Below are 24187 nucleotides of genomic sequence, written 5' to 3' on the forward strand. Positions count from 1 at the left end.
ACCAAGTCACCTCAAGATGCCACTCACGCCGATATCAAAACGACTCTCCGGGCCTCTTACACCCCGGGGCTGCACCAACGTCTATGGATCGCGATTTGCCTCAGAGCATATGCCAACAGACAGGTTACCGGAAGACGAAATGCCCAAAGAGGCTGCCTATCGAATGATCACCGACGATCTGGTCCTCGACGGTATTCCTATGCTGAAGTACGTCCCCAACAACCAATAGCTCTTGCCGAGGTTCATGCTAACACCGAACAGCCTTGCGAGTTTCTGTACAACATACATGGTACGGAGAGTTCTCAGATTCGTAGATCCAGGCTAATGCTCCAACAGGAAGAGGAAGCCGAGAAGCTCATCTTCGAATCCGCTAATAAGAACGTCATCGACCACGAAGAATATCCAAGATCCGTCGAGCTGGAGCAGCGCTGCCTCAGAATCCTCGCCAATCTCTTCCACTCGCCAGAACAAAATGGCCAAACCACCGCCATTGGCACCGCGTGCATTGGCTCATCAGAAGCCATCATGCTGGCAACGCTGGCCATGAAAAAGCGCTGGAAGAACCAGCGGAAAGCAGCGGGCAAAGACGCATCTCAGCCCAACATCATCATGAGTACGGGCGTCCAGGTCTGCTGGGAGAAGGCGGCGGCGTACTTTGAGATCGAAGAGAAGCTGGTTCCTTGCACGGAAACGCGATACGTGATCGACCCGGCTCAAGCCGTGGATCTCGTCGATGAAAACACGATCGGCATCTGTGCGATCCTCGGCACAACCTACACCGGGCAATACGAGGATGTCAAACAGATCAACGACTTGCTGGTACAAAGAGGCCTCGATACCCCTATTCATGTCGATGCGGCCAGTGGCGGCTTCGTGGCGCCGTTCGTCAATCCGGGCTTGGTCTGGGATTTCCAGCTGTCCAATGTGGTCTCAATCAATGTCTCTGGGCACAAGTATGGCTTGGTATGTTTTCCCCCCCCCTTGCTGACTCCCTGTGATGGCTTTTTGACTCATCTGCTTCCAGGTGTACCCGGGCATCGGCTGGGCTCTCTGGCGATCCGCCGATTATCTCCCCCAAGAACTCATCTTCAACATCAACTATCTCGGTGCTGACCAGCTGAACTTCACGTTCAACTTTTCCAAGCCCGCGTCGCACATTATCGCTCAATACTACCAGATGATCCGTCTCGGCCGCCGCGGATACCATGCGATCATGGGCAACCTGACCCGCACGGCGGATTACCTGGCCGCCCACCTCCAGAACATGGGTTTCTTTATCATGAGCGAGGGATCTGGTAAGGGTCTCCCCGTGGTCGCATTTCGACTGAGTACCTCCCAAAGTCTCTTCTTCGATGAGTTTGCGCTGTCACATAAGCTGCGAGAACGCGGCTGGATTGTGCCCGCATACACCATGGCGGCCGACTGTGAGAAAATGTCCATGATGCGTGTGGTGGTGCGCGAGGACTTCACACAGAGCCGCTGCGACAGCCTTATCCGCGACATCGAACTGGCCCTCAACGCGCTCGCAGGCGACGAGATGCGGCGTGTTCAGCGGTATCAAGCGTACGTTCGCCGACTCCGATCTGGTTCGTACCAGTTACTGATGCTAAGCAGGTTCGTTTCAAGCCACATGGTTCCTGAAAAGATGGGTGTCGAGCAGAGATGTATTGAAGTCACTCCCCTGATCACCCCTCCCCCAGAGGAAGCTTAGAGATACCCTCCCATGACGCGGGCAGTTGATCGCAGGGGGGACCGGGAGATTGAATGCATAGCATCATATGGAGTCATTCCCCTTTTGAGAAATAATATATTTGTGTGACTAGAGGAAAAATGGTTCGCAGTCAATAGCAAAGATACTGTCCTGATCGCCTGGCACTGGAACCGTCGTGACAGTTTCGTATAGAGGCATTTGTATAGTCTCTGAGTAGGTCCTCGTTTCTGGTTTCAGAACCTATGTATGTTAGTCAGTAGAACCAACTGGGGAAAGTCGACAAGAATATCCGTACCTCGCCTCGGATGCGAATCTTGCGCGACTTGAAGCGGATTCCATCGAAGAAGACCACCAGCCCCCCGTCGTTCTGCAAGAAATCAATACTATGCTTCTGGCGGTGGTACCTCATTCTTACCTGACTCGCTCTATAGCGCATCCATCCTCCGTCTTTCTTATTGACCGACCAGCCCACCCCCGGCCCCAGTTGCCCAATCGCCTCAACGCCAACATCAAACCCAACCTTGACTTCCTTCCCACCTCGTCCCACATATGGATCGCGCAGTCCTGCGTCGACCAGGTCTTCGTCACCACGCACAACCCGTACTGGAAGATCTCGCTCCGCTGTCTAACCAGCCGGTCGGCATTGCGGATCACCCACTGCTTAAACATGGATTCATGGTAGAACCGCTCGTGCACGATCGGCGGGGACGTGACCAGCAACGCCCCTCCGGACGAGGTATTCGAAAACGCAAACTCCGCCGAGAAATTGGCCGGCAGCGCCGCGGCCAACTCGGACGACAGCCCGCCGGAGAAGTCCACACTGCGACCAACGACGTTCTCCGACGCAAGCGGGCCCCATTGGATGCCCGTCTCGGCGGGCGCTTTCTCCAGCTCCTCCTCTACAGACGCGTAGCCTTGGGCCGCCAGCCGCGGGCCGTCTGATACGTCGGTGATGGGGTTCCAGGACCCCGCGGCATCGAAGTAGCCACAGCTTCCAGGGTGGAACTCTCTACGCGCGAGCGGCGTATACAAGGCCGTGCCAAAGGGGTGGTTTCTCATGGACGTCGCGTAGGCAACATTGAGCGGTCTATGGTGGCTATGATGCATGGCTGGACAGGCATCGGGATGTGTTGAGGAATAGTTGTTTACGGGGCCCAGAAATGGGTTTGTGTGGATCTGGGGAAGATATGAGGTCATCGCGAGGGATTGGATTGGTGGGACCAGGCGGGGGCTAATGCGGTTCCGCGGGTAGTGCATAAATATACGACCAGGGCAGGAAAGCAGTAGATGTTCATGACAGTAGAGCAGAGATGGGAGGCGGATAATAACTAAGATGTCTATTCTATGCGAAGAACGTACAAGGGGCATGATTACATCCATGTCACCTCAGACCCGTGTCTGCACAGCCAGCCCAGAGCGAAATGAAGTAGGTTTTCGGATGAAGCTCTGTTGAAAGAGCTAAATTTCTCCTCGACAGAGTAATGTGGAATGGGCTAAGGCTGGAGGAAGAACCCTAATACTATGGCATTGCGAGCCTAGTTCCAGAGACAGTGGTGGCGTTTACCCCCATTCACCATGAATTTCAGGGTCTCAGCATTTGCGTGCATGTCGTCCATGATCTCCGATATTTCCTGATGTCAATACTTGGCCGGTAGCACAATATAATGGTTCCAGAAGAAATTAATTCTGATAACACCGATGCTAAAATCCTTATCTGCCTCATATCTTGAGAAGTTGCAAAGGTCTCTTGGGGCCATTGCGAAAGCCACACTCGGAAACGATTCGGAATATCCAGCTTCCAATTTTCTCATTTCAAGACTGGAGTATTGTCGATGGAGACGTAAAGAAATTGGCGGTTGAGGTAGACTTCCTTTTCCCTGGGCTCACTGTACCCTTTCTGAGAGTCTTTCGGGTCCGCTCTGTAGTTTCTGGCTAGCGGGATTGGAACAAGGCCACGGACGCTCTCTGTTCCAGTGACAATTGGCACATGCTGTGACGATACACCAAGCTTCTCCCCGAGTAGGAGACTTGGTGAGCCCTCTGCGATAAGAGGGCACGATTCCATCAAGGTCGATTGGTTTGACAACTCTTTCTAAAGAAAGAGGGTTATTAGCCCCAGCCATGGAGTACAACATGCCCAGACTTAACAGTCACAGAGCTTGCTTTCAACCAGACATGCATTATCGATGGACGAAATGAGAGTTGTAAGGGAAGACGAAGGGTGTGTCAAATCCAGACTCTGTAGAGACAAGAAGTGGGAGAGATGCGGGGAGCGGGGTAAGAAGTGGAAGGAGATATCCTATAAGCCGGTCCAAGCCACTTGACGTGAAGTGAAAACAAGCTAAGAGAGGCAGAAGTAAAAGCCTTCGCTGATACTCTACCATTTTATACATCACCGACATAGCTTACTAATATAGCTCAGGGCCCTGGTCCTTGCTATGCAGCCTGTATGGGCTTCCCAGTACAACTGCCTTGGGCTTATTCGTCCATAACCCCCCACATCGAAAAGCCAATAAAGGTTTCAAAAGAATAGAATAAAAAGCGGTGCCCCAATATATACGAGATGCTGAAGTAGAAAGTGGGCATCGGGTGACCTCAGCATAAAGTTCACAGCACTCCTGGATTCCTTTAGGAGTTCATCCTTTTACTGAGATCTGTCTGCATATCTATATCCTGGTGCCTCTACAAACAAATGCAGTCTCATTTCAGCACCCGAGCGGCAACCAACGGACTTCCCTCGGTGATCTTCGAGAAATCATGAGCATCGAGACACGCCTGCCGCGAAGCCAAGAAGCTCGGCTCTGCGCGAGAAAAGAGAGCCTTCTCGTACGCAGCAAGCGAAGCAGCCAGCTTGCCAGAGGTAAAAGATCTGTACCAGATTAGCCAAGCCATCCAGCCAACAGCCACAGCTGAAACTCACTGAGCGTCCCGCATGTCCACCTGTTTCACCAAGTCCAAGACATCTACAATGGCATTGTTGGCCCCCTCGCCCCGGACTATGGCCATTAGCGTGCGATTTCGCATCCCACGGAATCTCTGTATATCACTCACACATAGTCATCGTGTGCGCCGAGTCTCCCACCAGCACCACCCGCGGGTGGGCATGAGAGCGGCCTCGCTGCAACATCCAGTCCTCGAGACGAATCGAGCGAGCCTCGCTGTCCGCGGGAATCTGGTGCACCAAAGACCGGAACGGCTCCGCCCAGTTGTCCGTCAACTTCTTCATCAAGGCCACGCGCTCCGCATTCCCCGTCGGCACGGGAATCCCTTTACTGTCCGCCCATGAGATGATGATCTGACAGTGATACCGATCACGGCTGCTCTCATCGAAATTACTAGGCGTGTCCAAGACTACATTCTTCCCGTGAGCTTACATCCTCGAATCAGCGAAAGGCCCGAGGCAGGAGGTTACATACAACTGAAAAAGAAGAAGACGTCCGTGTCCGGGTGCGATCCTTGGAAAATGAACGGGTCGAACGACTGCGCCCCCCTCATCTCCTCGGCCGTGTAGAGAGGCGACGCACCGAGCAGTTGCACAGGCAGGGGGTTCATCTGGCAGTCCGGGTACAAGATCTGGCGCGCGCGCGACCGGGCGCCGTCGCAAGCAACAAGTAAGCGTCCGCTTGCCGCGGTTCCATCGTCGAAATGGGCCGTCACAGAGTCAGCGGCCGAGTCGATGCTCTGGAGAGTTTTGTTCCACTATCGCGTCGTCAGTATTGGTCCTGCTTCCAAATACAAGCAACCGTAGCTCTAGAGGCGTAATAGATGGAGGTGATTAGTGTGTACCTGGACATCCAGCCCGGAAGTCAGCAGCTCGCGCAGTCGGCCTCGGTTCACGCGGATGCGCTCTGCTGCAGGGACGCTGTACAACGCTTCGCCGGTTTTGAGGTTGAAGAACTGGAACCGTCCGACGTCGCCGCGGGCCGCTGCGTCCTTGTTGACAAATGTGTCGGAGAACCGCCGCACCAGATCCTCTGGAAGCAGCTCTCGCAGCGCTGGGAGAGACCAGTGCAGTGTCAGGCCCCATCCACCGCTTCGCGCGTCCAGGGCGGAATCGCGATCAAAGATCTGGAAGGGGACGCCATGGCGTTGGAGATGTTGCGCGAGGATCAGGCCGCTGATCCCTGCGCCAATGATCAAGACGGGAGTATCAAGCATCACGGCATTCACAGCATAGTAACACAAGACGCTGTGATGGCCAAGGGTCTGCTCTGTTATTGTCTGTTGTTGTCGGCACTTGTGCTTTTTCTCTGGAGCTCACAGGTCACACCCCTTCCGAAGTCTAATATCGCGAAAATACGACCAGTCAGATCACGAACCTCGCGGAGTGGAGAGAAGTATCGGCTGGCGCCTACAGCCTCCCGATTCAAAGTCTGGGTTCTACTTGATTTATGCGGCTAAGAGGGGCTGAAGGAGGTATATCCATTTGTGAGGTCACTTTGTTACATTTGTCAACCCGCTCTGGGCGCATACAGTTCAATAGCGACGCCCGCTGAAAGTTACAAGCCCGTAACCCGGAACCAGGATGCTGGAGAATCATTTGCGGTTTTCTTTTTTTTCTTTTGGTATTCTCGACTGGCTTATCTCGAGGCCAATACAACGCAACTCGGCCGCACTGAAACCTGCGGGGCCCGAAAAAAAGAAGATCGACACTCATGCGGTGCCAGTGACTGTGCCAAAATCAACTGTGCCAACACTACAAATTGCCCGGAGCCTCTCAAGTGTCTTCCTGCGATCCTCCCGTCCCCACTGGGGCCGTGTCCCCGCGGGACTTTAACAAAGAGCAGCAATCAAGTTGACTTTCGTGGCGCAGCGGGAACCCTGCCCTATGGAGTGGGGGGGCAATTCCGGGATCCATGCAGGAAGGTAGACAGTCCACTTTACGAATTCAGGCCTTAAAGGCCAAGTGTATGAGCTTGAGTCGGATGACAGTCGACAGGGATTAGCACAGGTTGTAAATTCTGAGGTGTATCCCTCTGTATTGTACTCCTAAATAGCCACGGCCCAAAACGTTACAGCCACAGCCAGTCCATCGCAAACAAAGAAAACTAATGATAACATGTACCGAGAAATCGTGCCCGAAAAACCAATGACAGCAACCCGGACTATCACCTCCCAATGCCAGACGCGGGTCGCCTTTCAAGCGATACCTGATATTCGACCGTCATCTCGATTCCCCCATGGGCCGGTTCTGGATTGGCAAGAATCAACTCCTCGCTTGCAGTCCGCTTCATATATGAATAAGATGGGCCGGACACATTGGACTGAAGCTGGGATCTTTGCTCGTTGGACCAAGCATCCATGTTGTAGTTTTCCTTCCGACTGTCGTAGTACTTGCGGCCGGTGGTGGACCGGAAGTCGCGCACAACACCTTTCAGCAGCGGTGCGAGGTAGGGAACACAAGTCACGATGTTCTACACGCAGAGTCAGCTGGATCATCATTCAGGAATCTGGCGTCAAGATCACATACTCCGACATTAAATTCAATGGTGCCCCATAACACCAGCATCGTCGAGTCCCCGTCACCAAATGCCACTCGGTGGATCTGCGTCAGGCGTAGAATTGAGCAAATCGTCGTGAACAGACCCAAGAGAAACAGGCAAACCACTCCGGCCTTCTGGGCAGGCTTGATTTTCAGCTTGAGTAGGAGGGGGATCGGCAGAAAGATGATCATCACATCGCAGATGATCGTGAATATCGCGAGCCCATAAAACGTAGCTCCTACCGGCAGGCATTTTCCGGGGATCTTCATATTCCAGGATCGTGCCACCGGGGTACAATTAAAAAGCAGCACTGCAGTCCCTGCAATATGCCCAAGCGTTGAGATCATGATCACCACCCAGATCAGATATCGATAGAACCGTTTGGATGTGCCCGAGAGGAGACGGAGGTAGCTGAGGCAGAGCGACGCCTTGAAACCGGCAATGCCAATCTGATAGAAGGGACGGCCTGCGTAGTTCAACTAGAAGAGGGTCAGCCGCGATCTCGGAGTCCTTCGAATCTGTTTTCCAACCTTTGTATACGTTGCCAGATCTTCGTGGGGGCGTAGCTTGAGTGGCAGTCCAAGCCCATATCGGCTTTCTATAGAACAAGATTAGCTGGGAGATGCAAGTAATAAAATGCGAACAAAGAGCCATACGTGCGATGCACAGCGCACTATAGATCACACTAAAGATCTGGGAGAAAGGTCAGCCTCAGGATCAAGTGCTAACATGAGTACACTTTCAAGTCCATACGCACCATTCCTACAATCATCACATAGTCTGCTGCGCCCAGTCGACTCGAGCGAGCGCGGATCCCCAGCCGCAAGAGGACGGTGGTAACCATCACCACCGTCAGACTCAAGCACACGGCCAGGATGACGGGATATTGCGATGCCGCATCCACGGCAGGCGAGGCATTGTAAACCCACCCCATGGCGCATGGGTGAAAGGAAAGCAGCGAGCGACATTGATTTCAATGTCCGATTCCACGTGGATTATCTACCGCATGGCGCGGAGGCCGCGAAGGGATAACGTCTACCGCAGGACAATCCGAAAAAGGGCAAAGGACAGAGGACCAAAAGTCTTGTATCAGATTAAATGGGATCCTCGCAACAGAAAAGAAAATAAAATACATCCAAATAACAAAAGAGGCTCCGCGGCCCCAGCTGGACGACCCCAATCTCCGCTCACCCCTTGCGTGTGGCAGTAACTCGAGTCAAGGCTGTACCAATGACGACGGACTTGGTATCTGCAGCCTCCAATAGTGACCAAACTCTCCTCGAGGCAAACTTTCAGAATCCACCTGTGAAAATTACCTGTTCTTTGTCGCTTGGTATTGGGTTTGCGGTAATTCCACAGAACTTTGGGAACATTGGATAGCTTCGTTACATCGCATCTGCCCTCCCCGAAAGGGCCTAGTCAAGTTCTATCTAAAGTCCAGGGTAGTTTCCACGCCATCCGTGAAACATTCAACTCAAATATTCAAATGCACTAAGTTCAGGTGATCTGTCCTCGCATCTTGTACACCATTCTTTTCTCTCCGACCCTGCCTTGTTTGTCGGGGCCGTCTCGCTCTTTTTTTTTTCACTTCTTTGTTTGGTTGTCCTTGTCCATACACCCCAGATCCGTGGAAAGAAGCGCTCTTCTCTACAATGGCAGGGAAACAGCCCGATCTGCTTTTGGATCAAACGGACGAAGCGGTGGGGTATCTCAGTAATCATGGCGATGAGGCAGCTCAGGCCAACATGGCGGCGATCCGTCGGAAGATCGACTGGCACATCCTGCCCTACATGTTCTGCTGCTATGTCCTGCAGTTCCTGGACAAGGTCATGCTGAACGTAAGTGGGAGAGTAACCCCAAACCACGACCGAAAACTAAAAAAAAAAAATCCTCTCCAGTATGCCGCCGTCATGGGCATCAAAGCTGATCTGAAATTGGTCGGCAATGAGTTTTCCAACCTGGCGACCTACTTTTTCGTAGCTTATTTGCTCGCCGAGATTCCCAATGGTGAGTTTGCAGGGCCCCTTTGTCTGGTCACTTGTTTTGCCCTCCTTTCCCCTCTACTCTCTTCTTCCCCTTGCTCTAACACTTTCGCAGTATATTGTCTGCAGAAAATCCCCGCCGCTAAATGGCTGGGTGGCAATGTCTTTCTGTGGGGAGTAGCAGCTGCAGCGTCGGCCGGAGCTCATGACTATCGGGGCATTTTGGTCGCACGAGTCTTCCTGGGCATCTTTGAGGCGACGATCGGTCCATCCTTGATGCTGATCAGTAGCCAGTATTATACCCGCAGTGAGCAAGCGCCTCGCTTCACCTTCTGGTACATGGGCCTCGGGGTGGCGCAGATTTTGGGTGGGATCATTTCCTTTGCCTTCCAGCATGTCGAACATGCGGCTCTCAGCAGCTGGCGGATCATGTTTCTCGTGCTGGGGCTGGTCACAGTGGTGGTTGGTGCCTTAACATTCTTCTTCATCCCCGATACGCCGGTCAAGGCGCCCTGGCTGTCGGACAGCGATAAGGTTGCTCTCTTGCAGCATGTCAGCGAGAACCAGACGGGACTGTGGAGCAGTTCGATCAATGTAAAACAGATCGGCGAGGCTGTGCTGGACGTTCAGCTCTGGCTTTTGACCTTGATTACGATTCTGGTATGATGGGATATCCCATTCCTTTTCTATTGGCGTGACAAATGAAACTGACTGGGACCTAGATCTCCGTCTCCAGCGGCGTGGTGACCACGTACTCGGCCACACTGATCGCGGGCTTTGGCTACTCAGGGCCCATCTCCGCTCTGCTCAACACCCCGTCCGGCCTCGTCAGTATTTTCTTCACGCTGCTGGTCGGATATGGAATCCGAACGTTCTCACACCGCTGGGCTTGGAACATCCTCTGTACTATCCCGGGCATCATCGGCGGCGGGCTGATGTCTTTCCTCCCCAAGAGTAACATAGCCGGCGTGCTCATGGGCATCTACCTCGTCAATGCCGTCGTGGCCACCCTGCCGATCCTCTACCAGTGGACAATGGCCAACTGCGCCGGCCACACGAAGCGCGCATTCGCAAGCGCCCTCGTCGCGGGCTCCTTCTCCGTCGGCAATATCATCGGTCCCCAGACGTTCCAGGCCCGCGATGCGCCGGAGTATCATCCCGCTAAGATCTCCGTGTTGGCTACCCAAGCAGCCGGTGCACTTCTCTCGGTCGTGCTGTTCCTTTACTACAAGTGGATGAATCGTCGACGCGACCGCGAACAAGGGTCCCTTGATAGATCGATGGTGGATGAGACAAAATGGGCTGGTCTCACGGATAAGCAGAACCCTTTCTTCCGCTACGCGTATTAACGCTGGAAATGACGATGCTTATCGCACCCGCATGAACATTGGGATTTGTATTTAACAGAGCCAGGAAGCACCCTGGTATGGCAGCACTATATACGTTTGGAGCCACATCATTGGCTTGTTCCTTATTTTGGCTGCCAGACCGACGTCAGGACGGAGCGGACATAGACCAGCAGATAGACCATCATGTAATTTGTAACCGTGAAAGCAAGAAAAATGCCGAAATACGGCCAGATCTTCGACTCATCCAGCCCAAGGCCAGCAAGGTACTTGAAACCAGTTAGCCATGTATGTACTCTGAAATGAAGTTGATTTGTTACTCACATCATCCCCGGAGCTGTACTCGCAGTAGCCACACGTCCCAGTACTTCCTGGATTCGAGAGACCCCACGCCCTTCTCGGCGAGCCAAGGCCCAGCATACTCACTACATGTCATATTCGATGGACTCGCGAACACCATCAGTTCATCATCGGCGCACTTCATAGGCGCACCATAAAGGACTGTGGTCAGCACACCTCCGATCCAGTACGTAAAGCGCGTGCCGTAGTACATCGCATACTTCTAAAAAGCGGGCAGCTTGTCGTGTGGACAGAGGACTCCGTTAAACAACTCACACATAATAATGAAGAATATCGTCAAGGTTGCCGCGACCAAGAGCGAGGTCGTATATGGAGGCTTGACTTGTCGCTCTGCATAGAGCGCTTGAGTTCCTCGACGCTGCCTTGCTCTGAATTTGATCGAACACTCCCCATTGTCTGCCGAATGTCATATTGCTCGACTGATATCTCGATATTCTTGAACGCCGCTTCGAGTTCAAGAGCGCGGCCCTTAGGGGCTCGATGTTCCCAACCAGGCGGGAATTTCCGGCGCTCGGGCAGAGTAATGCTGGTCAAGAAGTCGGAGGTGGTTTGCATCTCTGCGCATTCATATCCAAGGTCTTCGAAATACTGCTTCGCTGCGCAGGCGGGCCCTTGGAAAATCATTCGACCTTTGTCAATGACAAGGACCTTGTCCATCAGCTCATAGATGGCATCTGATGCTTGATATAGAGTGAGCAGTGTCGCTTTCCCACAGGTATCAGTCATGATACGCAGGCTACGAGCAAAGAGCCCCCGTTGGAACTTCGGTTATTGCTCTTCTTGATCAATCAATTTAGAACCTTATCCATATACTAGAACACCGGCTTTATACTAACTAGATAATTACCAATTAATAATAGCCTTTATTATCGAAGGATCATTATCCGAACCAAACATTTTCCTTCGATATATATTGAGAGTGTATATTGAAGCAACAACTGGATGTGCGGACAGACCAACCAGTTACTATGATAATCGAAATCAAGTTGTTATTTCTAATTTCTATACGTCAAACCTTGTAACTATATAGATTTTGGGAGTTGTACCTTGGATCGTACTGAGCCTATTTCAGCACTTTATTTCCCTTTCTAGATGATCGATAACAGTAGCACGGATACAAAATGCCCCTGGGATCACAGGAACCATTTAAATCCATGCCACATGCACCTTGAGACTAACAGCTCCACTTTGACCCCAGCGTCTCTCAGCTTTCAGAAGAGTCGCACACCGTGACGCAAAGCAAAGTCACGCGTGCCAACAGTGATAACTCTAGGGCTAATAATCAGTATATAGTCCATTGTAGGAGAATAGTGGGGATCTTTCGGATCGATTTCCTCGGGATGCACGACCATGGTCAACACCGCACGATCTCTCGGGCTGCCCATGTACACATTGAACGAGGTGTTCCGCCTTTTTTGGGGCTTGATATGGGGTGGCTTAATTATCATTACTGGAATGCCTACCATGGTTCTTGCGGTGTCGCTCGATCAGGGCCGCCTCCCCTAGAGCCATTTTCGGCTCGAAACTTTGAAGGATTCCGGCAACCCGATGTGGTATTGCGAAAAAAAGGTGAAACCACGTTGGCAAAAGGAGCGTGTCGGACACTGCTGAGGATCTGGACGGCTTCAGGACCCAGAGGTACCTTTTAGCCCTCTGTGAGTGCGATCATTTCCATGGTTAAGGTCCCTTAGGAACAAGAATGGGTCACAGTGAGCTTTGCCTATGTGAAAAGGTGTCCCGACGGCATGAAAGTGGCAATGGATGGCTATCCATTCTCCTTTATACCCTCCTATCCTGGTCACGGTCGGTAAAGATGGAAGACAGCCTCATATTTGCGGATAGTCGTTATGAAGCCATGGATCCTGTAGTAGCTCCGCCGCCGTACTTCGCTCTTCGGGTTTCCATTTGATCATCCTTTTGACGAAGCTAATAAACCTCCTCTTCTCTTCCCCGTCAAACTTGGAGATAGTGCTTTCAAAGCTAAAGTCACTAGGGACAAGGTCTTCCCTTTTGAGTGTTCCTGAAATGTAGTGTTAGTTATATAAAAGATATTTAAGTGATAGACTCACTTACCAGCAGCCGTATAGAACATCGATGTCCTCTTGCCGCGGCGAACAAAGTCTTTAGGGGCAGGACCCAAAAGCGACGTTATATACGAAAGATGCGTTTCATCATCATAGACTTCAACGGTGCGTGGATCAACTGATTCAAACAGTGTTCGTCCTTCTAGAAAATCCCATAGCTTCATTCAAAGGTTAGTTTGTGCTGGTATGTGTTTGGGGGTTGGGGGCACCGCGTACCATAACTCCCAGACTCCATATATCAGCACTATACGTGTACCCTCTGTCAAGGATGACCTCTGGCGCACGATATACCTCCGCCTGGATACATCCATCCTGAAGAATATCACCTTGGACTGCCAGGTCAAAGTCGACGACTTCAATCAGTCCGATGATGTCCTTCAACGGGCCATAGTCCTTACGGGATAGATAGATAATGCGTCCATCCTTGCAATGCTTCTGAGGTAGTGGGTTTTCAAACTCCTCTCGAGCATTCTGGGATAAGAGCTCACGATCCTCCAGTCGTACCATGATGTTATCCGGCTTTAAGTCTGTTATTTCTGCGTGAGAACAATATTGTTAACTATCGCAAACAAGGATTCTTACCGGTATGAATGATATGACATTCAGTGTGGAGATAATCAAGCGCTTGGAGTATTTCTTGGAGGATTATTTTGAAAATCTCCGGTGGCATCACGCGACCTTGCCATCGTTGGCAGTATTTTCCCAGTGACTCACGTAAAGGTTCGAAGACGAGACATACATGGTCCCCTGAGATTCCCTGGACAGAAAACGAATTGAGTAATTTTCGAACGAAACGGAAACCCTCATGTTGAGGGTTCGCTCTCGTTATATGCCGCAGAACCTCCAGCTCAACGCCACCAGGAGTTTTCCGTGCGTGGGAATTATTGGAGTTAATTTTCAGAGCCACATATCGCTCATTCGACCAGCGCCACCTATACTGTCAGCGTGTACCTCAAATTGTGATTAGGCCAATACGAACTGGTGAAGGTCCCTTGCAAGCCACACAGTCGATCTGCTTCCGTGGCCAAGCTTGGTCGCAATTTGATACCGGTTATTCAGTATTTCACCGATCCGCGCCGGATAGAAATAGGCGGGTTCGTAGTAAGGAGAGTTCTCTTCTTCAATCAGCAAGGACGGGTCAATTCGAGATGGAAGGGCGGACGAAATTGCCCAAGGAGACTGGCGAAACGCCTTGAAAGGATGCATGAGAATATTAGGAAGATTCCGCGTCATTATTCTGCAAGCCAAAAAGCCTGACACAGGTTCATTTGTTATAGAGAGAAGGGGGTAGTACGAACTTGGAGCGAAGATGGCTTGTTTTGGATTCCGTAGGCGGTGTAGTCGGAACTTCGAGCCTCGAATCTGGCTAGTTGGGATCCCGTAAGCTCGCGCGGCATGTCGCATTATGTCTTGTGCATTAGCGCAGCGCTAAAAAAAATGCGGGTTCCAATCTCTCGGGAGCTCAGGTCAAAATCGCGGCAGAGGTCCCAGCATCAAGTAACTCTAGACAAAAATAACGCCATGACAATTCCTGTCAAAAATACGAAGCACTTCAACATACAGGGGCATAGTGCCCATGCTATGAACAAAGTCTGTTGGGCATATCTGATAGCAGCATGGTACGGTGTCCTTTTTGACTCGGTCCTAATTCCACCATCAACATTCCTGTACAGAAAGAGAACTACCATTGACAACGATGAATGAGAGACTGCTACATATCCATGTTCACTCTATGGCTGGGTAATTATACATCAAATGACCCTGTCCACAGTCGGCTTGATTCTCTGCAGCACTATACAAGCCCGTATCACCACCCTATCATCCCGAGGTATACAGATTGTTGTCACTTCGAATTTGCAGCTTAGTCTTCTTGGGCTTTGTTGATACTGTCCTTGGAGTATATGATCGTTCCATCGTGATATGCGTGGAGAGATGTAAGTCGACGGTTGTTCTTGAACACTTGCCCCGACACGCGAGCCTTAGGGTCTTCTGGCGAGGTGTGTTCGTCACCACTGAGATTCATCAGTACTCGGCGAATTTAGTAACGCTGTGACACTCTCCGAGAGACATACGCAATCTCCACCTTATCAGCATCGGCTAGTTTCCGGTTCTTGGCAAGTTTCGCTTTAATACGAGCCTCGTATTGGGGGTTAGAGGTCGTCCCCTTCCATATGAATTCAAGGAGAGCGCGAGCTGTAGTCGAGAAGTTCCGACGTATCGATGACATTGCAAGCGAAGCTCGAAGATAGCGTGCGAGTAAGATGTAGCCAAGATACAAGGATAATAAGAAATAAGTTGGTCGTCTCCAGGGCTGCATTGAGCCTTAAGTATTGCGGTGTTTCCATAGTCTAGCCAAGTAACTTGAGCGCGTAACTCTGATGTACAAGTGGAGGATTGCTTGTTGCCAACTAAGCATAAGCACTAAACAATGCTTTGGTATGATCTACGTAGTGCAGATGAAGATCTTCCAACTTTGAGTCGTCAGTTATTTTTAGATGAGAGCCACTACACTTACTCGCTGCTAGGCTACAGGCTCTCAGTTGCGTCAGGACAAAGGCTGATTTGGCTGGCCAGAGCCGGACCAAGTAGAGCTGTAACTTGGGGTGAGTCGCCAGCCAACATAGCCGCCGGCCAAAATAACCATGTGAAAGTCGAGCGGGGAACCTTGCCTATGAGATGTGAATACCGCGTCCAAAGGAGCTCGAGTGCTGTACAATGGCTCGGTCCCTCATAGCTCGCGCCCATGCGGCACCTATCAATAGATTCCGTGATTGGCTGAGGGTAGTGAAACACTGCCCCCCCCAAAAAGCAATGGCCAATGACGGGAATCATGAGACGAAGCCTGATGCATGCTGCATGCTGCATGCAGGCACAGTGTATAGAGTAAAAAACAGGAAGTTTCTCGAAAGTTGATTAGTTACGTGCTGAAAAGAAAGCTGCTGCTGAAGCGGTGCAGACCACCACCGAATCGAAGGCCACTGCGGGGGACCCATCCTTCATCTGATAAGGTAATGACACCCTCGCTGGGACAGCGTGGGTATCTGGCTGAGAACCGCCGTGCGCACTTCCTGGTCACCCTCTACACTATCTCAAGACTGGTACAAGCTTAGAACGATTGGACTAGGAGACAAGTAGTACGAAGAGACAGCTTATATGAAGTTTTCCTTTCTGTGTCGCCGGTGCTCTTTGGTGGGACGTACTGGGACTAATTTCCTCCATTTCACGAGACCTAAGGAAAACAGCATACAAAACCTACGCCTATCACACGCCACCATCGAAGCCTCCACGTCTTGCCGATGCTAAGGAATCCAAATGGATAGGTGGCTGCGGCTCAAGTATTTTCAACTGGTGCGGGTCTTTGTGAGTGGCTAGTTGGCCTTGACCACGCAGGAACCCCTAGCGCACGGATAGGGAGGGGCCTTGGACCCAAATTGGGTCTCGCCAGAGCCTATTGATCAAGAAAGCCGCTCAGTAATTGGTGCTCGTGAGCTGTCATTAGCGCCAAATGCAGGGGCCGTCACACTCGAGTTATTGGAAGCAATGTTATCTGGCAATCAGCACAGCGATTCGTTTTGTTTTCGGTGGTTCACTTGATAATTCTCCTGCGCCCTTTCGCTTAACTGACGGTGGATAACACTTCCAAGGTTCATTCGTGACTGCAGTTGCAAGGGTATGCCACTTCCGTTGGCCTGCAGCCGTTAATCCCAGCAGCACTATGTAGTTATCGTGTTTCAGGAAATTTTCGCTTTTTTTAACTTGAGGCTCATCAAATTTCCTGTCTGGCTTTCCTTACAAACGGACAGGAAGCTGTTGGCCGACATCAACTTTCCGGCATATGGAAGCTTATATCTTTCAACTGCACCGCTGGCACCTGCATCTAGGCTACCGCTAGATAGGGGCTTCTGCGTTGGACCGATACTGGAGTTGTGGCGACCACAGGTACTACCATCATGCAGTTCCTATGATTCCTTTCTGACTTTCATTGAAAAGATCATAGCTAAGGCTTGAGGATACAGGGCTGACGATAGGTGCATTTGCCGATGGCCTCGTTGATGCAGGCCTTGCAAGGATTCCACCGAGAGATTCTCAACTTCCAAATGAGCCGTCCTAACATGGCTCAGTACAGACACGTTAAGAACTTCTCAAATAGGGCCGTGCATACTACATACAATGTCCGCTAATAGTCACGTTCAAGACGCGGCTTCGCTGATCTTATTTCATCCGGACCTAGTATTTTCGTATTTTCCCTCCATTCGATTATCCTCGAATCGCCCTTGGAACACGAACATGAACTTGGAAAATTCAGATTATCCGACCCTCAAGACCAAGCCTAGATTTCAAAAGAGTCCATTCATATTATTGTAATGAAAATGAAATGACCCTTGAGAGGACCAGCGCATAGCAGCGCAGTTCTAGGCGGCAAAATCTCCGTTAATCCGCCCCCGGACCCAGCAAACTCGATTCTCCAACTCGACCATGTCTCAACCATGCGCTTCCATGCCCTAATCCGCACCCACCACATCACCTCGCGGAAAAAAGTCGGCGTCCTCAAACGCGCCGCCGACACGCACCAATGTCTGGTGCTTCTGCGCTCCGGCGGCTGTCCGGGCATCATGTACGTTGAGGGTCCGGCCCAGGCGCAGGTCGACGCGTGGGTCGGAGTGGTGCGCAAACTACGCTATAAAGATTTCCAGCTCGTGATGCGGTCGGCGCAGCTCATCCCCGAGGGGCCAGATTCGGCTCCGGCTGCAACATCAGAGGCTGATCCCCTGGATGGGAGTTTGCGTGAGATTGACAGTGTGAAGGAGTTCGGCGAGTGGATGGCGCGGCGGAGAGTCTGGCATTGGTGGAGGAGAGGCATGGGATATGCTTGATCGGAAGGCGTTTTTCTGTCTTCCTCTTTCTATTGCATGATATGGGAAGGGAGGGAGTGGCTCTTGGGAGTGCTATCGGTGTTTTACGGGCGCTACTGTTGCTCTTAAAAGTGTTTCTCTCCCAATACCCATGGGACTTCCCCGGGGAAAAAACGCTAAATTTCTAATATGACTAGTTCATGGTGGCCCCCTTCATGCTTGGACTGGCGCTGGATAGCTCAACAGCTTGCAAATATCCTACGTGGAGGTCAGCTAAGACTACAAGCATGTGGAGGTGGTAAAGGAGACCTACCTTTCGCCGTCGGCGGAAATCATCATACAATTCCTTCCATACCTCGCGATCCCGACAACCAGACTCCTGTGGCGTCCCTGGGTTCTTGTCGCACTGTGGCTGGAGCTCAGCCAGCTGCTTCTGGGGCCACATCACCCAAGGCTTAGGCAGCGGCCAGTCAGAAAAGTGGACCAATTTGGCCTCAGCCAGCACCTTGTCGGGATTCCACTCCGCATCTTCGCCCAAATAGTACCGATGATCTTTCTTGCGGAACTCGCCCGTGATAAGGCCGTATTGCTTGTGGGGAAGAACCATGGCAACGTCACCGTAGCGGCCGTTGAGGATCTCCATGTCGAATCTATTTTCCTTCAAGTTGCCCACCTGGCCCGAAGCGACCGCGCTGCCATCCTCTCTCAGAGCCGTGTACTCGCGGTACGAGGGTTGAATAACGGCTAATAGGGAAGTGAGGATATCGGTGTGAGGGAGCAGCCAGTAGGCACGGGGCATGGCAATCGTCGTCTCAGGGAGGAAGAACAGCTCGTCCATGTTCTGCAGGACGGTCAAGTCGTTATCGAGGTGGATGACCCGTTCGTACTGGACGACGCCGAAGGCAGCCAGTTTGGCAACGCTGGTGTCCCAGGAAGCCTTTGCAGACGGGCCTAGGCCTCGTTAGCTTTTGATTTGATTTGTTTTTGTTTTTGGTTTCCTTATTCAAAATGCGCCGACGATTTCACTGTACATACCACCTTCGGGCTCGACCCTGATGCCCTCAATTGCAATCGGTCTGAGCTCCACACGGTATTTGTCTTTGGCCATCAAGAGGAGCTGGCTAATGCGGTCGCCCTCGTCCTGCACAATCAGATCCCATTCGAGCGGATGGAACAGGATGCGCTCAGCGCGAGATCCAAGCCGCTCCAGAGAGTCGAAGACCATGATGGAATTGCACAGGTATGTCTCCGAGGTTGCATATTGTGTGTAGGCGTAGCGCGACCAGTCTACCTTATTGAAGTCGATGTGGGGGAGGCCCATGTCGGGCTCGGGGGGTCTTGAACAGCCATTTGAGGAAGAACCACAGGAGACCTAGATACAGGAAGGTACGCTTGCGGCGTAGCTGGCGCCTCACGAAGGGTAAGATTGCTTCATCGGGGATGTCGAAGAAATCCCTTTCCGAGTCGTTGGAGTCCCGCCGTACGGGGAGGGTTGGAACTCGGGACATGGTGAACGGTGGACCAACAGCGCATAGCGACGCTTCGACCTCGCGCCGTTTATCTTATCGTCACGTGCAATCTATGACATCGCTTAGTTTGTAGTCTATTCTGGATTTAGAAAAAGAAAAATAGAAAATAAAAAAAAAGAAGCCTTTTGTATTCATAGATTATTGAGTATGTCGTCCCCGGCCCAAAACACCTCGAAACCATGTTGATACGCGTTTCCGATATGTACATGCTGAGTGCAGGGCTTCGTATGGGCCCTTTCCTCTTCTTCACCAGCCTTACAGGCTATCTTCTTAGTGCTGCTGCGCCTCATGCAGTGGCTCCGCTCCCTCCGGCAAGAGCCGTGCACCACCCGAAGATATCGAGCGCCCGTCGTCTACCTGCACTGTAATGTCTGTCTTCACGGTAACGCAGCCATCATCCACATGATTCGGCTGTTCAGCCCGCGAGATACGGCTCTCTGAGCGCTCTTGGGGCATCTCCCACCCCGTCTGCTGGCTCTCTTCATCTTGCCAGTTTGTAACGGTCAAGTCCATCCACTGGTCTTTGGGTCGCCGTTTGAGTTCCATCTCCTGGTTCTTGTTGCTATTGTCGGTGGATCGAGATCGGGACCAGTACCCTGGTTTTTTGTCGTGGCGGCGGTCGATAATTGCCCGAAGAAACAACCGGGCCACCGGGGCGCATGATGCAAGCAGGATGCTATAGTTTTCAATTCTGCCCTTTGTTAGACCGAGAGGGGGGTTTATGGCGAGCTTGGAGAGACAGGACTTACTTAACCCAGAGGATAAAACTGACAATATTATACGTAAAGTCCTGCCGATCACCTAATGATTTGAGTTTCTAGTGACTTTGTCAGTTCCGCCATGAATTTTTGATCTGCCAGGGAACATATCACTCACGTATGTCTTCACTATAGAGGCAGCGCCTGAGAGCAGTAATGGGCCACTCAAAGTAAGAGTCTGCCAAATCCGACGTGACCGGACGGTCCGGTTGATTTTGCGGAACTGGCTCCAGACCGACAGGTTGGGATCATTGTGGAGAGTGCGGATGAAGAACTGCCATAGCTCCATCGCAGCTAGGGCAGCCAGGAAGAAATCAATCACCGTGTTGAACCCTCCTTGGACAAAGCCCACAGTGGTCTGCACCGATGGCGATTGACAGACGACAGAACCGTCCGCGGGGAGAGGCGTCCACATATATTTGAAATATAAGAGACGGTTGGCCTATTTCAACCTATCAGTGATGCCGCCGGCGAGGGGAGGGGTCGACAATCATACTGTGCGGTATGGGTTAGGACCACATTGGACCACGATCTGGACCACGGTCACCATGTTCGCGACAATCTGGACAATAGCACATATGATGATCGAGGCTCTGAGTCTGATATCACTCGCAGAGAAACAAGTGAGGAGAAACCACATCATGCCTGTGCGGGAAATCATCGCCGATGATACCGCCAATGGCTGCGAGATAAAGTCCCATCTCAAGGCGTGGAACTTTTCCCGGGGGGTTAAGTAGAAAAAGTGCCGTCCCAATCCCCAGTACGCACTTGGAACGCATGAGCTGAAACCCCTTGAAACGACATGGTGGAAGGCAAAAAGCTCACCTGTTCTGAATGGCCGTCATATGGGCTATATCACACCCGTAGGCCGCTAAGAAGAACAAGTCTTCGATACCCCAGATTCGTTCGGGCACCGAGACCTGCGGCAGGGCCCATCGAATCCATGCCTTCACAGCATATCGAAACAACAGAGCAGCTCCTACTATGGCCGTGAGAACCTAGTTAGAGCATTAGTCTCGTCTTTGGCGTTCGGCTTCGGCCAGTGCCAGCATACCCAACATGCAGCAAATGTGGCAGTGCCTGCAAACGTCAGTCTCCAGCTCTTCTATGATGCCAGTGGTGAACGTACCGATATTGACATCGCCCTCCTTGGGATGTGGAACATCCATGATGAAGAACAGGAGTACCACCCGTCGCCCAAGGTGCGGACAGGCTCAATACAAATAGTCGCACATTCAGAAGATAGCGGGGACATAGAATGAAATCGCAGCCATGTGCAGAGATCAATGCAATGACTTGCGCATCGAAGCTTCCGAGAATGAACTGAAAGCCAAGAAGCTTTGCATTACAGGTCAGAAGAGACGGGTGGTTCGAAAATGGGCCCAACAAGGGATGCAGGGCAAATCAGGCACCGCGGGGGGGACGGGTCAGACTTGGGAGACTACGAGGTTTATTATGTGGAGGGCACTATTGGCGCCATGGAGAGGGGGAGTCGAATAATGGGTTTCAGAAAGCACCTGAACCGAGGGAAGTCGTGCGGGCATGAATGGACACTGACAGATTCCGCGAGATTTCGGAGCCACAACGAGCCGGCCCTACGATCCGGCTCTATGACGATCCGGTTTTGCAATGCTCTGGCAAGGACAAAAGGCTCTCATGCTGTGTTATCGCCTGTGGATATCACCGAAGCATTCCAATGCGTGGAGCCTGGGCAAATGATACCCACGCACTGTCTATGCACCCGGGTGCAAGGGTGTGACGAGACAATGGAACGAGAAAGGATGAACCTAGAAATATGACCAGTTGCCTGTCATTCTGTCATTCTATCATTCTGCCCGCAAGAGTCGTCCCACTCGTCTGGTTATCACAAAAGCAAAACCCCCACCTGGGGGGGGGCTTACGGACTAGGGTTTCTGATCGGAAGACATCCGAGATTCGAATTTACAAGCTGCAAGTGATGGGGATTCTGGATCCAATGGACGATTGGGGATCTTCGGCACCGTCGTAGGCAAGGAGTAATTGACAGCCGCTGCCATTGGTGCAGCTTAACTGGTGGATCCAAGTTATGTGATGGGTCATTTCCATTCGCCTCTACAAATCTGGTTCATGCAGGCGCGTGGAACCACCTCAGATGGATCATTTATGCTTGAGTTATGCCTTTTCCTCATCTGGTGTAACGAGAGGTGGTCCCGCACCTGCTTTTGCTTTGCAGGATAATCTCGTATATTCACACCTACACCGAGGTCCACCGAACAGTGTCATCTTTCAATTTCCCAAACTACAAACTCTGCAATGTATCATGTACGAACTCTTTGACGCTCAACATGAACTGTATTCAATCTCAGAATCAATGAGCCTTGCGCATCTCCACCAACGACTCCCCCGCCGCCACATATTTCTCAAAAGTGACCTGAAGCCCCGACACTTTGGCCAACTGCCGCCACTCCGCCGCGCTGCGCTCCCGGCCCCCGTACAAGGCGATCATACTCGCATGTAAGGAAGTATACGTCGCGTTCTTTGCGTATTCGATAATCAGCAGACGCGACGTAGGCGCCATGGCGTGTGATAACTTCTGCAGCAACGCCACCGCGTCCAGGTCCGGCAAGTTATGCAGGATATGCTGGAGGGTATAGATGCGGGCGCCGGTGATGGGCTGGGCCGGACTTTCCTTGTAATTCCACTCCATGAGACGCAGCCCGGGCACCTCGTCAATCTCCGCGTTGAACTCCTGCACCACCAGGTTCTCCGCCGTCAGGTGAGGGAAGGTGGCCTGGACTTCGAGCAGGAGTTCGCCTTTGCCCCCGCCGATGTCGACCATCGCCACCGCGCCCGGCTCGCTCAGGGCCGCCCGCAGATCGTATCCAAAGGATTGCGCTCGCTCGGGGAAGGTGCCGGCTTTGAAGAACTTACCCACCATAAACCGGTTGAAGCTGCCCATGCGCCCTTGCGCCTCCATGATCGAGTACGTGTGCTGCGCCGCCAGCTGGTCCTCGCCCATCAGCCGATACGCATACTGCATTGGGCCGTCGGCGTCGGCGAAGGGGTATGCAAAGTTCGTGTCTCGGAGTTTCTTCATGAAGAATGCGCCCGCCATCATCCCTTCCGTGGTGCTAAACCATCCAAAATTAGTGAGGTCCTGACCGAAGGGATGTTTCTCACCCACAAATGCAGAGCACCATGCTGGGCTGACGGCATGTCAACCATGTGTCGGGTGATGGCATTGGCATTATAACGGTCTTCGTCCACGCGGTCCACCAGCCCCAGCCCAGACATGATGTAGAGCGTGTCCGCTGCGGCAGTCAGTATTAAGATTTGGGTGTGACTGGCGTATCTTACAGATAAGCAGGGTGGCTATATCGCAGTTAGCATTGCCTTTTTTTTGGTTCTTTTTTTTAGTTCTTTTTGGGTTATCACTGGGAAACGTGTAGCAACCAGAGAAGGAAAAGGTTCATACAAATCTCGGGTTCCGTCTTAGTTCGGGCTGCGTTACAAGTGCTGGCGATGTCTTCTGCAGTTGCAGGGCCTCCATGCCTCACCAAGATGCCAAACAGATCGAAATGGATCGCAACTGGTACAAACCCTAGAGACGCTGGCTGTTTTCATAAGTTGGTCGGTCGTGTTGCTTATACGAGTTGTAACCGACCTTGGTAACTGTCGCCGCCAAGACGGCGCCTGGGGAAGCAGCCTTTGGGCTGAACAAGCTGCTTAAGCGATTGAGAAATGACATTTTGATGTCTGTGTTAACTTTCCTAAATCTTTTCCTAACGCTAAAATATTCCCAGCTCGTCTGTTTAAATGGGGGTGTGGAAAGGGGGGGAATGCCCATCTTGACGATAAGGCATCCTGACATAGACGCAGCAGCGTCAATAGGCCGGCATTTGGCGACGCGTCTAGGGATTTTCAACACTTCCGGCGCAGCACATGCACTAAGTAAACAAAGCTTCCAAGGGTATCCTAACCCGACGAAGGGAGACAGCCCACGCAAGGGGACGGCGCTCGGACGAGCTCAGGCGACGGCTGTGTTGGATCCAGAGACTTGCATCGCCAGAACCAGGGGGGGGGGGGGATCTCCCAAGGGCTG

The 24187-nt window shown here is 51.9% G+C and overlaps 15 protein-coding genes across 15 annotated transcripts; 4 read left to right on the forward strand and 11 right to left on the reverse strand.

The window, feature by feature from the left end:
• Positions 1-16: 16 nt before the first annotated feature.
• Positions 17-1711, forward strand: N7468_000065 (uncharacterized protein; the record flags this gene model as incomplete). Its single annotated transcript, XM_058469362.1, has 4 exons — positions 17-207; positions 262-289; positions 337-963; positions 1025-1711. The coding sequence occupies 4 exons, from the start codon at positions 17-19 to the stop codon at positions 1709-1711; spliced, it is 1533 nt and encodes a 510-aa protein (XP_058335393.1).
• A 411-nt stretch (positions 1712-2122) lies between these two features.
• On the reverse strand, positions 2123-2908 carry N7468_000066 (uncharacterized protein; the record flags this gene model as incomplete). The annotated part of the gene is made up of 1 exon (XM_058469363.1): positions 2123-2908. The coding sequence occupies one exon, from the start codon at positions 2906-2908 to the stop codon at positions 2123-2125; it is 786 nt and encodes a 261-aa protein (XP_058335394.1).
• A 610-nt stretch (positions 2909-3518) lies between these two features.
• N7468_000067 (uncharacterized protein) lies at positions 3519-3776 on the reverse strand (the record flags this gene model as incomplete). Its single annotated transcript, XM_058469364.1, has 1 exon — positions 3519-3776. The coding sequence occupies one exon, from the start codon at positions 3774-3776 to the stop codon at positions 3519-3521; it is 258 nt and encodes an 85-aa protein (XP_058335395.1).
• A 635-nt stretch (positions 3777-4411) lies between these two features.
• N7468_000068 (FAD-dependent oxidoreductase) lies at positions 4412-5920 on the reverse strand (the record flags this gene model as incomplete). Its single annotated transcript, XM_058469365.1, has 5 exons — positions 4412-4580; positions 4632-4707; positions 4763-5062; positions 5128-5410; positions 5498-5920. Coding segments are annotated over 5 exons (1251 nt in total), but the record flags the coding sequence as incomplete, so codon positions are not given.
• Positions 5921-6819: 899 nt separating this feature from the next.
• Positions 6820-8128, reverse strand: N7468_000069 (uncharacterized protein; the record flags this gene model as incomplete). Its single annotated transcript, XM_058469366.1, has 5 exons — positions 6820-7125; positions 7182-7673; positions 7725-7792; positions 7851-7887; positions 7952-8128. The coding sequence occupies 5 exons, from the start codon at positions 8126-8128 to the stop codon at positions 6820-6822; spliced, it is 1080 nt and encodes a 359-aa protein (XP_058335397.1).
• A 718-nt stretch (positions 8129-8846) lies between these two features.
• N7468_000070 (putative MFS transporter) lies at positions 8847-10525 on the forward strand (the record flags this gene model as incomplete). Its single annotated transcript, XM_058469367.1, has 4 exons — positions 8847-9032; positions 9093-9201; positions 9292-9836; positions 9899-10525. 4 exons carry the CDS (start codon positions 8847-8849, stop codon positions 10523-10525), a joined length of 1467 nt encoding a protein of 488 aa, XP_058335398.1.
• Positions 10526-10847: 322 nt separating this feature from the next.
• On the reverse strand, positions 10848-11075 carry N7468_000071 (pleiotropic drug resistance protein ABC superfamily; the record flags this gene model as incomplete). The annotated part of the gene is made up of 1 exon (XM_058469368.1): positions 10848-11075. The coding sequence occupies one exon, from the start codon at positions 11073-11075 to the stop codon at positions 10848-10850; it is 228 nt and encodes a 75-aa protein (XP_058335399.1).
• Positions 11076-11158: 83 nt separating this feature from the next.
• Positions 11159-11608, reverse strand: N7468_000072 (uncharacterized protein; the record flags this gene model as incomplete). The annotated part of the gene is made up of 1 exon (XM_058469369.1): positions 11159-11608. The coding sequence occupies one exon, from the start codon at positions 11606-11608 to the stop codon at positions 11159-11161; it is 450 nt and encodes a 149-aa protein (XP_058335400.1).
• A 1100-nt stretch (positions 11609-12708) lies between these two features.
• Positions 12709-14199, reverse strand: N7468_000073 (uncharacterized protein; the record flags this gene model as incomplete). Its single annotated transcript, XM_058469370.1, has 5 exons — positions 12709-12902; positions 12956-13124; positions 13183-13502; positions 13549-13898; positions 13946-14199. The coding sequence occupies 5 exons, from the start codon at positions 14197-14199 to the stop codon at positions 12709-12711; spliced, it is 1287 nt and encodes a 428-aa protein (XP_058335401.1).
• Positions 14200-14827: 628 nt separating this feature from the next.
• N7468_000074 (uncharacterized protein) lies at positions 14828-15193 on the reverse strand (the record flags this gene model as incomplete). The annotated part of the gene is made up of 2 exons (XM_058469371.1): positions 14828-14978; positions 15039-15193. 2 exons carry the CDS (start codon positions 15191-15193, stop codon positions 14828-14830), a joined length of 306 nt encoding a protein of 101 aa, XP_058335402.1.
• A 201-nt stretch (positions 15194-15394) lies between these two features.
• Positions 15395-15700, forward strand: N7468_000075 (uncharacterized protein; the record flags this gene model as incomplete). Its single annotated transcript, XM_058469372.1, has 1 exon — positions 15395-15700. One exon carries the CDS (start codon positions 15395-15397, stop codon positions 15698-15700), a length of 306 nt encoding a protein of 101 aa, XP_058335403.1.
• A 1753-nt stretch (positions 15701-17453) lies between these two features.
• N7468_000076 (uncharacterized protein) lies at positions 17454-17840 on the forward strand (the record flags this gene model as incomplete). The annotated part of the gene is made up of 1 exon (XM_058469373.1): positions 17454-17840. The coding sequence occupies one exon, from the start codon at positions 17454-17456 to the stop codon at positions 17838-17840; it is 387 nt and encodes a 128-aa protein (XP_058335404.1).
• A 192-nt stretch (positions 17841-18032) lies between these two features.
• On the reverse strand, positions 18033-19140 carry N7468_000077 (uncharacterized protein; the record flags this gene model as incomplete). The annotated part of the gene is made up of 3 exons (XM_058469374.1): positions 18033-18077; positions 18133-18770; positions 18855-19140. The coding sequence occupies 3 exons, from the start codon at positions 19138-19140 to the stop codon at positions 18033-18035; spliced, it is 969 nt and encodes a 322-aa protein (XP_058335405.1).
• Positions 19141-19618: 478 nt separating this feature from the next.
• On the reverse strand, positions 19619-21275 carry N7468_000078 (uncharacterized protein; the record flags this gene model as incomplete). The annotated part of the gene is made up of 7 exons (XM_058469375.1): positions 19619-20039; positions 20098-20165; positions 20225-20548; positions 20603-20873; positions 20932-21104; positions 21161-21186; positions 21236-21275. The coding sequence occupies 7 exons, from the start codon at positions 21273-21275 to the stop codon at positions 19619-19621; spliced, it is 1323 nt and encodes a 440-aa protein (XP_058335406.1).
• Positions 21276-22453: 1178 nt separating this feature from the next.
• Positions 22454-23833, reverse strand: N7468_000079 (putative O-methyltransferase; the record flags this gene model as incomplete). The annotated part of the gene is made up of 5 exons (XM_058469376.1): positions 22454-23216; positions 23270-23396; positions 23443-23457; positions 23561-23699; positions 23750-23833. 5 exons carry the CDS (start codon positions 23831-23833, stop codon positions 22454-22456), a joined length of 1128 nt encoding a protein of 375 aa, XP_058335407.1.
• Positions 23834-24187: the final 354 nt, after the last annotated feature.

Source organism: Penicillium chermesinum, assembly GCF_028974085.1.
Source record: "Penicillium chermesinum strain IBT 19713 chromosome Unknown utg000001l:1.0-1975020.0:1.0-1976611.0, whole genome shotgun sequence".
In the NCBI taxonomy this organism is placed as follows: Eukaryota; Fungi; Ascomycota; class Eurotiomycetes; order Eurotiales; family Aspergillaceae; genus Penicillium; species Penicillium chermesinum.